This window comes from Gracilinanus agilis, chromosome 3 (genome assembly GCF_016433145.1).
Source record: "Gracilinanus agilis isolate LMUSP501 chromosome 3, AgileGrace, whole genome shotgun sequence".
Lineage (NCBI taxonomy): Eukaryota > Metazoa > Chordata > Mammalia > Didelphimorphia > Didelphidae > Gracilinanus > Gracilinanus agilis.
In genome coordinates, this window is record NC_058132.1 from 669,726,876 (window position 1) to 669,736,984 (window position 10,109).

General features: G+C 38.3%; 1 protein-coding gene across 1 annotated transcript in view; it reads left to right on the forward strand.

The window, feature by feature from the left end:
- The first annotated feature begins 9,929 nt into the window (after positions 1 to 9,929).
- SEC62 (SEC62 homolog, preprotein translocation factor) overlaps positions 9,930 to 10,109 on the forward strand; it is a 41,571-nt gene continuing 41,391 nt past the window's right edge. Inside the window, exon 1 of the mRNA XM_044670936.1 lies at positions 9,930 to 10,009. Coding sequence (XP_044526871.1) covers positions 9,974 to 10,009 — 36 coding nt within the window. The 5' untranslated portion in view covers positions 9,930 to 9,973. The remainder of the gene's footprint in view (positions 10,010 to 10,109) is intronic.

A 10,109-nucleotide genomic window follows, 5' to 3' on the forward strand; every position in this document is an offset into this window, starting at 1 on the left:
AAACCCGGTGGAATTGTGTGTTGGCTATGGGAGGGGGGTGAGAGGTGAGAGGAGGGCAGGGAAAGAACATGAATCATTTAACCATGTAAAAATGTTCTTAATTAATCAATTAAATAAAATTAAAAATATATTTTTTTCCATTTTAGTTAAATTGTACATTTTATTGGCAACATAGCTCCTAATGATTGCTTCAGTTATGGACATAATTTTATCGCATGGTTGATAACAGATGCATTTAATATTTCTGCATTTTTGCATTTATTTGTGAGACTTTTATCTCCTAATATAAAGTCAATTTTTGTAAAGGGGCCATATATACTGGAGAATAGAAGTATTCCTTTGTATTCCCACTTTGTAATATCCAGAGGTCTATTATATCTATCTTTTATAAAATTCTATTACATGACTTTATTTCTTTTTGTTTATTTTTGGTTAGACTTATCTAAATGTGAGAGAGATAAATTTAGTTCTTTAATTATTATAATTTTAATGTCTTTTCTCTATATAATTCATTTAACTTTTTTTTAATGTATATATGTTTGCTACTTATATTAATTCATTGTCTCTGGTACTTTTCAGCAAACTATATTTTCCCTGTTTATTTTAATTGGGTCTACTTTTGTTTTGCTTTGTCTGAGATCATGATTTTATCCTTGACTTTTTTTTTTTACTTCAACTGAATCCCAATAGATTTTGCTTAATCCCCTTATTTTTAATTTGTTGCATACTTTTCCATTTCAAACGTGTTTTTTTAAATATATTGTTGGATGGATTCTGAGTTTTAATCCATTACAATATCCATGTCTATTTTATGGGTGAGTTCATCCTATTTGAATTTATAATTATGATGGTTAATTGTGTATTTTCCTCTGTCTTATTCTCTTATGTCTTCTCTTTGTTTCCTACTTCTTTTTTTGAGTTCATTTTGCTTCTGATTAATCTTTCCCATAACCTAACCTTTCTGCCTTTTCCTTAACTTCCTTCCTATTTCCTTGTTGGTTTTTAAAATATACTTCTGTACTCAACTGTGTTTGTATGTGTATTTTTCTCTCCTTTAATCAGTTCAGATGGAAGTGAAGTTCAAGTGTTCCCTGCTTTCCTCCACTCTTTGCTCCTTGTTGCATGGAATTCATTTATGTAAGATACTATTCCACATTTTCTTCTCTTCCTTCCTTCTTTTAAGATCAGCAAAACAGAACAGAATTACTCCCAAGCCTCTGTTAAGAATCCCTTTTTTTTTTTACCTCTGATAATGATAGAGTTCTGAGGGGAAACATATATAATCTCTCCATAAAAATGTAAATAGCTTAACCTTTCTTTTTATTCTCATATGCCTGCTTGCTCTTATTTACCTTTTTAATGATTCTCTTGACTTTGATGGTCATCTCATAGGGAATTCTTAGAAGTCCTCTATTTCCTTAAAGATCCTTAAAATATTTCCTCTCATAGAATTATAAAATCACTTTTGCTGGGCAAGTTATTCTTGGTTGTATGCCTAGATTTTTTGCCTTCTGGAATATTACATTCTAAGCTCTTCACTTCTTTAGAGTGGCGGCTTTTAAATCATGTGTGATCCTGATTATGGCCTCAGTATTTGAATTCTTTCTTTCTGGTTGTTTACAATATTTTTTCTTTGTCCTGGAAGCTCTGAATTTGGGCTACTATGTTCCTGGGAGTTTTCATTTTGAATCTTCTATCAAGAAGTAACCAGTGGTTCCTCAATTTCTTCTTTACCTTTTGATTCTAAGAGATCTGGGAAATTTTCCTTTTTGATTTCTTGAAATATGATGGTCAGGCTCTTTTATTTGGTAATGGGTTTCAGGTAGTCCCAATAATTCTTTTAATTTATTTATTTTTTAATGCTTACCTTCTGTCTTAGAATCATATGGAGTATTGGTTCTAAGGCAGAAGAACATAAGGGCTGGGCAATGGGGGTTAAGTGACTTGCCCAGGATCACACAGCTAGGAAGTGTCTGCGGCCAAATTTGAACCTAGGACCTTAGTCTCTAGGCCTGGCTCTCAATCCACTGAGCCATCCAGCTACCCTCAGTCCCAATAATTCTTAAATGATCTCTTCTAAAACTGTTTTCCAAGTCATTTGTTTTTGTTATGAGATGATTTGCATTTTTTCAATCTTTTGACTTTGTTTTGATATTTCTTGCTGTTTCATAGAATCAGTAGTTTCTATTACTCAGTTCTAATTATCTTAGGTTCTTAATTCTTATCTTATCTTAATTATAATTAATTATATATAATCATAAATAATCTTAATATCTTATCTTAATTCTAATTACCATCTTAAGTAGGATTTCGTATTTCTGGTATTCTGTATTTCTTGTCCCCAACTGTTAATTCCCTTTTCCTATATTTCTCCCATAACTCTTATTTCTCCTCCCCCCTTCCTTTTTCCTTCACTGCTCTTATTTGGGTTTTTAATCCTTTTCTAACTCTTAAAACTCTTGTTGTATCTCTTCCAGGAATTTTTTGGACTTATAAGAACACTGCATTTTTATTTGAAACTTTGCTTGTAGATGTTTTTGAGTCAGTCCTATCTTCTAGGCTTTTGGTTTTGTTTGTTTTTGAGATTTCCTGTCATCATATGTGTTTCAGGTGGGATTAAAAAAAATTCATTCTTATGTTTCACTTTTTGATGTCTATGCTGAATTTTGGCCTTCTTTCCATCTTCTTCTGTTCTTACAGTTCTGAATGGGAGACCTTTAAGTTTTCAATATTTCCAAAGTGATGTAATCTAGGCTGAAGTCTTTGCCCTCTTGGTCTGAGCTCTCCAAGTTCCTGACCCAGGTCACCTTGTCCCTGGGTGGAAAGGTCAATGGAGATCTGCTGGACTTGGCTACTAAGAGCCTACCAGGAGCCTCTAAAGATTCGGAGCCCTGAGCTATAGTCTGCCCTTTGATCTGGGTTTCTGCTAAAGGCTTAAGCCTGTTCTGGACGTTAGAACTGGGTCGCTGCTCCTCTGATCCTGGGATCAGAACCACGTGACTTCTGTTTGCTTCTGAACTTGTGCTTCATTCAGTGTCCAGCAAAGACCCGGTACACTGTGACCACTAAGGATTGCTCCTCTGGGCTGCCTCAAAGTACAAGTCAGCCTTAGATCTTTGACGTGGAACAGGGTTATTGAGAGGCAGAGTTGCCAAATGGCCCCAAATCCTGTGCTCTTTCAGGAATCCAAGGCTCAGGAATGCTTCATCCACAGCATTCTCCTGACCAGACCTCATCCCCAGTGTCCTCAGACTTCTATATTTTCTTCCTTTGTCTCCCTGGGCAAGAAAAAGGACTCACTGTGACGATTTCTTGGATTTCCTAATCAGACCTGAGTCAGTAAATTTTCTTTGTTGAAGATGTATACTGAGAGAGCTAGGTTGTACTTCTTCATGTAAAGGACTCTTCTTGCAAGTCTTTTTTTTTTTCTGCAATCATCTTTTTTTTTAAAAAACCCTTACCTTCTATTTTAGAATTAATCCTGTGACAGCAGAAAAGCAGTAAGGGCTGGACAATGGAGGTTAATTAACTTGCCCAGGGTCACACAGCTAGGAAATGTCTGAGACCAGATTTGAACCTTCCATCTCCAGATCTAGCTCTCTATCCACTGAGCCACCTGGCTGCCTTCTGCAATAATCTTATTTTTTTTTTTTTAGATATTTTATTTTTGAAAATTCCCTGACTAGATTGGTGACCTTACATTTTTCTATTGGTGAGATATTTTAGATATTTCTCAGAAGTATTCTCAAAGTCCCCAGCAACTATCTAATGACTAGCCAAAGGTTAAACAGTAATGGCATGTGGAAAGTGAGGCTTTAATGATTGGTCTGTCTCTGAAACAAATAGGTAACAAATGGTGATCCCTCTATAAGATTTCAAGATGATACAGAATATAGTGATGATCTCCAATCAAGAAATCATTAGTAAGCATTTTTTTCCACACTTGCTGTAGTATTGGGCACTGGGGATCCAAATACAATGAAGGAAACAATTCCTACTTGAAAAGAACTTAGATTGGAAATGGGGAGAGAAGACTAGAGAATTGCTTACTGTCTCAGAAAGGAAGTGAATTTGGAACTCAAAGTTTTAGAAAACTAATGCTAAAAATTGTCTTTACACATAATTGAGAAAAACAAAATAAAAATCTTTTAAAATATTTTATTTTTCCCAATTATATATAAAGACAATTTTCAACATTCATTTTAATAACTTTTGAGTTCTAAATACTCTCCCTTCTTCCTCTTCCCCCTCCTTGAGAAAGCAAGCATTTTGACATAGATTATACATGTGCTGTCACGCAAAACATATTTCCATGCTAGTCATACTGCAAAAGAGAACACAGACCAAAAAAAACGAAAAAAAATGTTTAAAGAAGATGTGCATTCAAACTCCAGCAGTTATTTCTCTGCAGCAATTTTTATCCTAAATCCTTCAGAATTACCTTGATTTATTCTCAGTTACATTTGAATAGGGTTTTGGCATAATTTGGAATTTTATAAGCTATGGGCAACACATTTGACGCTTCTGCTCCAGAAGACCTAGAGATCCCTGTAGGACCTTCCTGGGGATATCAGAGCAAAGGTCACTTACTTTTGTGAAATACAAGTTGGTGTAGCAGATTCAGCATCGGACTTATAAGTCAAGAAGACCTAACTTTGAATCTTGCCTTAGAGACTTATTGAATTAACTTCTATTGGACTCAGGGGGTGCTGGGGCACTCAACTCCTTTATCACAAGGGTCTGGACTCAAGCACATGAACCGAGTTCAGTGTTCAATGAGGTTGGCCTCCCAAAAGAATTAGGCTTCTTCTCAGTTTCTGGCTCTTTACAACCCCAGCCCATAATACCAGGGAAAATTACTTAAAGTTTACATCGATTTGGTGCATTCTAGGATCTTCCCAAAAAGGAGAAGAAAGGTGCTCGATGTACAGTGGAGATAGAGGACAGCTATTTAATTCTTCCCCAAAAAGAAATATTTGAAACATGGAAGTCACAAGTATGCATTAGCTAAAGAAAAAACAAAAACCTTAAGCATAAAGTAGTAATTTAATAATACTATTACACTCTCTTAGGAAGTTGACACTTAAATCATCAAAATATGAGACATTCAGCTTCACCTCATTTCTGCACTGTCCAAACAACTCCCTTAGGGTCCATGCAATTAAAACTATATCTTTTTTATTTTATTTTTGTTGTTAAACAAAACACACTTCCATATTGGTTATTGTTGTAAGAGTAAATTCATACATAACCAAAACTCCAAAATAAAACTATTAATACACTGATGTGAAAGACGACTCCAATGGCTCTTTCTTTGGAGGTAGATAGCATTCCCTTTCATAAGTCTTTCAGGATTGTCCCAGATCACTGCATTGTGAGAGTAGCTGAAAAACTATAAGTATTAAAAAGAAGTTTGCAAAGGTTTATATGAAATTATGCAAAGCAGATCCAGGAGAATGAGGTACTCACTATGGCCATAGAGAAGAAAGTAAGCAGAGAAAGATTTAACAGAGAATACTAATGAGAACACTGAGGGAGTGATTGAAAAATTATTGTGATATTTTATGCACTTAACTAATTTGTTTAGTTAACTACATTAATTGAGTTGGGTATATTGTTAGTCCGGGTTAATCTTTTAACAAAATATTGAAAAAAATGACCTTAAGAAATGTTCCAGGGCTGGATGGAGATATCATTCATTTTCTTGCTGCCCTACTTAAGTGATCTTTTGATTCATCTTTCATGTCTAACTGAAACTCCCCTTTACAGTTTATGCTCATTTTTCCTATAGGAATTCTGGCCCCTATAGAAATGAAGAAGGATTTGTCAGTGTCTTGCCTCAGTTTCATCATCTATAAAATGAGGAAGTGATACAAGGTAGCTTCTAAATTCCATAACCATTGCAAAGAAGTTTTATCTGTTTGAATCAAATGATTAAAAAAATCACTCTCCTTTCCCCAGATGATAAATGTTCAAAGGATATGAATAGTCATTTCTCAAAGAAAGACATTTCAGTTATCAACAGCCATTTGAGAAAATTAAATTAGCTTTGAAGTTCTGCCTCATACTCATCAGATTAGAAAATATGCCAAAAAGGATAATTAAGTGTTTGAAGGGGGTTGCAGGAAATTAGACATTGTAAAAAGGGAAAAGGTGTTTTTGATTGGATATATTAATATTTAAAGGTGTGGTTGCCAAGAAACTGAATAAATACCAATTCCTAAAATGATTTTAGTAATTTATAAAATATAGGAGAGAGTGGAAGTAGAGAGATGAGAAGAGGGTAAAGTAAGAGATCTAGTTTAAAGAACTAGACTATGTCTAAGAAAGAGATTTAAAAACAGTCTCACCAAGTCCAAGGTCCCAGCCAGAGCTCCTCCAAGTCCAAGCCATGAACAAGAAGAGATAAAAGGGGCTGAGTCCCAGAAGTCCAGGCCATTTCTTTTGTCACTTCCTGTGCCTTCCTCTTAGTTTATGTGTCCAATCACAATAGATGCCTTTCTTAGGACTGCCTAGCGGGCAGTCAGTAAATTCTGATTCCTCATTCACTCTAGCACACATGGGTCACAGACCTCCCAACTTATGAGTTAAGTGGAGTTGTTTACACTTTTGGTGATTAGATTTGAGAATGGGCAAGGTATATTTAATCTCATTATCACAATCCCCCCTGTGATCATTTGGGAGACTCATCTCCCCAAAGGATCATCTTGTACCCCTAAAAAAATCTTCTAAGAATTAATTCATAACAGGCCCTTGTATTAGGGTCCAATTAAGGTAATTTCTAACAGGCCCTTGTAATGGGGTCTCATTAAAGTAAAGTCTGTCCCATAAATCTGGACAAAATGCAGTAATATTGTACTTACCCATTTGTAGCCAGGACTACAGGAAGTTACCATACCATAAGAGAGAAAAAAAAAAAAACTAGCTTTTTGTGTAAAAGGGAAGTGTCATTCCCCGGTCAGATTTACCTTCATTCTCAGGGATAGGGTCAGCCAGGATGATGGCCAACCTTTGATACTTGACTGGCAGTGTGCTCCAAAGCATCCTGCATCTTAACATATGTGAGTTAAGTGGAGTTGTTTACACTTTTGGTGATTAGATTTGAGAATGGGCAAGGTAGATTTGATCTCATTATCACAACTTGTTCTTGCATTTGGCAAGTGGGGTAGGATGATGATTGGTCCAGCCTTATGGAAAGTTATTTGGAACTGTACCCCAAAATATGCCTACCCTTTGACCTAGCTAAACTACTAGGGCTATACTCCAAAGAAATCAAAGAAAAAGAAAAGGATCTGTATGTACAAAAATATTTATAGCATCTCTTTTTGTCATGGCAAAGAACTGGAACTGAAAAGGATATCTATTAGCTGGTGGACAAGTAAACAAATTATGGCATGTGAATCTAATGGAACAAACTTCCATGGTAATAAATTACAAAAGAGACAGTTTCAGAGAAACCTGAGAGCACTTATATGAATTGATACAGAAAAAAGTAAGCAAAGGTAGAACAATTTATACAATAACAACCATATTGTAATGACAAACAACTATGAAAGACTAAGAACTCAGATCAATGCAATGTCTAACCACAATGTCAGAGGAATGACAATGAAGCATGGATGATACATATTTGGGGACATAAACAATAAGAGAAGTTGTTTTGTTAGATTCTGCATATTTGGATTTTTTCCTTTTAAATGGGTGTAGGGGAGAGGGAGAGAAAAAAACTGCTTGTCAATTGAACAGTTAAATTAAAAAATTAAATAAAAATTTAAAAATTTACTTCTTTAAGCCTCAGTTTCTTCCTCTGTAAAATGAAAATAACATGTTAATGGTTTTTAGCTCCTAGCCCCTAGAACAGTGCCTTGTACATAGTTCTTAATCAATATTTGCTGAATTAGATCAGTCAACATTTATTAAATGCCTACTAAGTACCAGGCACTATGCTAAGCTCTGGGGGTTCCAAAAGAGGCAAAGGATAGTCTCTACCCTCATGGAGCTTACAATCTAATGGGGGTGAAGATATGCAAAAAATATATACAGGGGGCAGCTGGGTAGCTCAGTGGATTAAGAGTCAGCCCTAGAGACCGGAAGTCCTAGGTTCAAAGCTGGCCTCAGACTGTGTGACCTTGGGCACTTAAGTCACTTGACCCCCATTACCCACCCTTACCACTCTTCCACCTATGAACCAATACACAGAAGTTAAGGGTTTAAAAAAAAAAAGAAAAAATATATATACAAATCCAGTTATATGCAGGATAAATAGGAAGTAATAAACAGAGAGAAGACAACTAGAATTAAGAGGGATTGGGAAAGGCTTCCAGTAAAATATGGGATTTTAGTTGGGCCCGAAAGGAAACCAGGGAATTCATCAGGCAGAGTTGATGAGGGAGGGCATTTTAGGTATGGGGAACAACCAGAGAAAATGCTCAGAGTTGAGAGATGGGGTGTCTGGTTCAAGGACCAGCCAGAAGATTGGGGTCACTGGATTGAAGAGTGCATAAGTAGGTGTTGAAAACACTGGAAATATAGGCGTTTGGGATGCCAAATAAACCGTTTTGTATTTGATCCTACTGGCAATAGAGAGCCACTGGAGTTTATCGCTGGAGGGGGAGAAGGACGACAGGAACAGATCTGCACTTTGAGAAAATCTCTTTGGTAGCTGAATGGAGGAGGACTGGAATGGGGAAGACTTGAGGCAGGCTGACCTGCTACTGCAATAATCCAGGGGTGCAGGGATGAGGGTCTGCACCAGAGTGGTGACGTTTCGGAACAGAGAAAGAGGTGTATTTGAGCAAATCAATAGCTTGGATATGCGGAGGGGGAAGATAGTGAGAAATCCAGGATGACCCTCAGGTTGTGAGCCTGCTGAAGCCCTGGACCGTAACAGGGAAAAGGGTGGGGGTGGGGGTGGGGGAAGAGTTTAGGGGAAAAGATAAGGAATTGTTTTAGACATATTGTATTCAAGATGTATCCAAGGCTGCCAGAGAGCCAAGACTGGAGGTCCCCTGAGAGTCGGAGCAGGAAAGGCAGATTTGAGAATCCTCCGCATGGGAGCAGATGAACGGACTAGAGGGAGAAGAGAGGAGGAGGGTCCAAGGCACCTGTGACTAAGAGAGGGTTTAATATGGAGGGAGACCCAGCAAAAGAGACTGAGAAAGACCAGTCAGATGGAGGAGGAAAACCAGGGGACAGCGAGGTCCAAAACTAGAGAAACTATAGAGGATGGAATGACAGGGTCAGCAGCAGACTGTAAAGGGCTAAGAGAGGAAGAGGAGGGACAGGGATGATTGAGGAGTTCAGTTAGCCACAAAGGGCAGAAGAAATATCGTACTATAGTCAGTAGGGCAGAAGGATCAATCGAGAGTTTTTTTTTCAGGTTTGTAGATAGTCGGGAAGGAGGCAGAAGACCGAGAGAGATTCAAAAGAAATGATGGAGGGGGCAGTGAGGTGGCTCAGTGCATAAAGACAGGAGGTCCCGGGTTCAAATTTGACTTCAGACACTTCCTAGCTTGATTCCAAGGCGGAAGAGCGGCAAAGATGAGATCTTGGGCATTCAGGGACTTGCCCATGGTCAAACAGCTATTAAGTGCCTGAGGTCAAATTTGAACCTGGGACCTCCCTTCTCTATCCACTGAGCCACCTCGCTGCCCCCATCTCAATATCTTGTCTTGGGGACTCTAAATATTTTGTCTCCCATTCCCCAGACTTTGCGGGCTCCTTCCTTCTCTTCACATTCCTTTCTTTCCTCTCTCCTTTTCCTTCTCTTGCTTCCCTCTTTTTCCCTCTTGCTCCCTCTTTCCTTTCCTCTTCCCCTATTTCTTCTCTCCTTTCTCCCTCCTCCCTTCTCCCTCCTCTTCCCACCCTCCGTTACATAACCGAGCTCTCGAAGCAGCCGACTCTCGCGAGATCAGAGGCCCGCCCCGCCCCCCCTTCTCTCTCCACGTCAGAGGGAGCTGGAGGAGCGGCGAACATGGCGGAGCGCAGGAGGCACAAGAAGCGGATCCAGGTAGAGAGGCCGAACCTCGGGCTGGGGAGGGGGCCGTGGCTTGGCCTGAGGGTCCAGAGCGCTCATTGAGGATGAGGAGCGGGAGGAGGCCGAAAGCGGG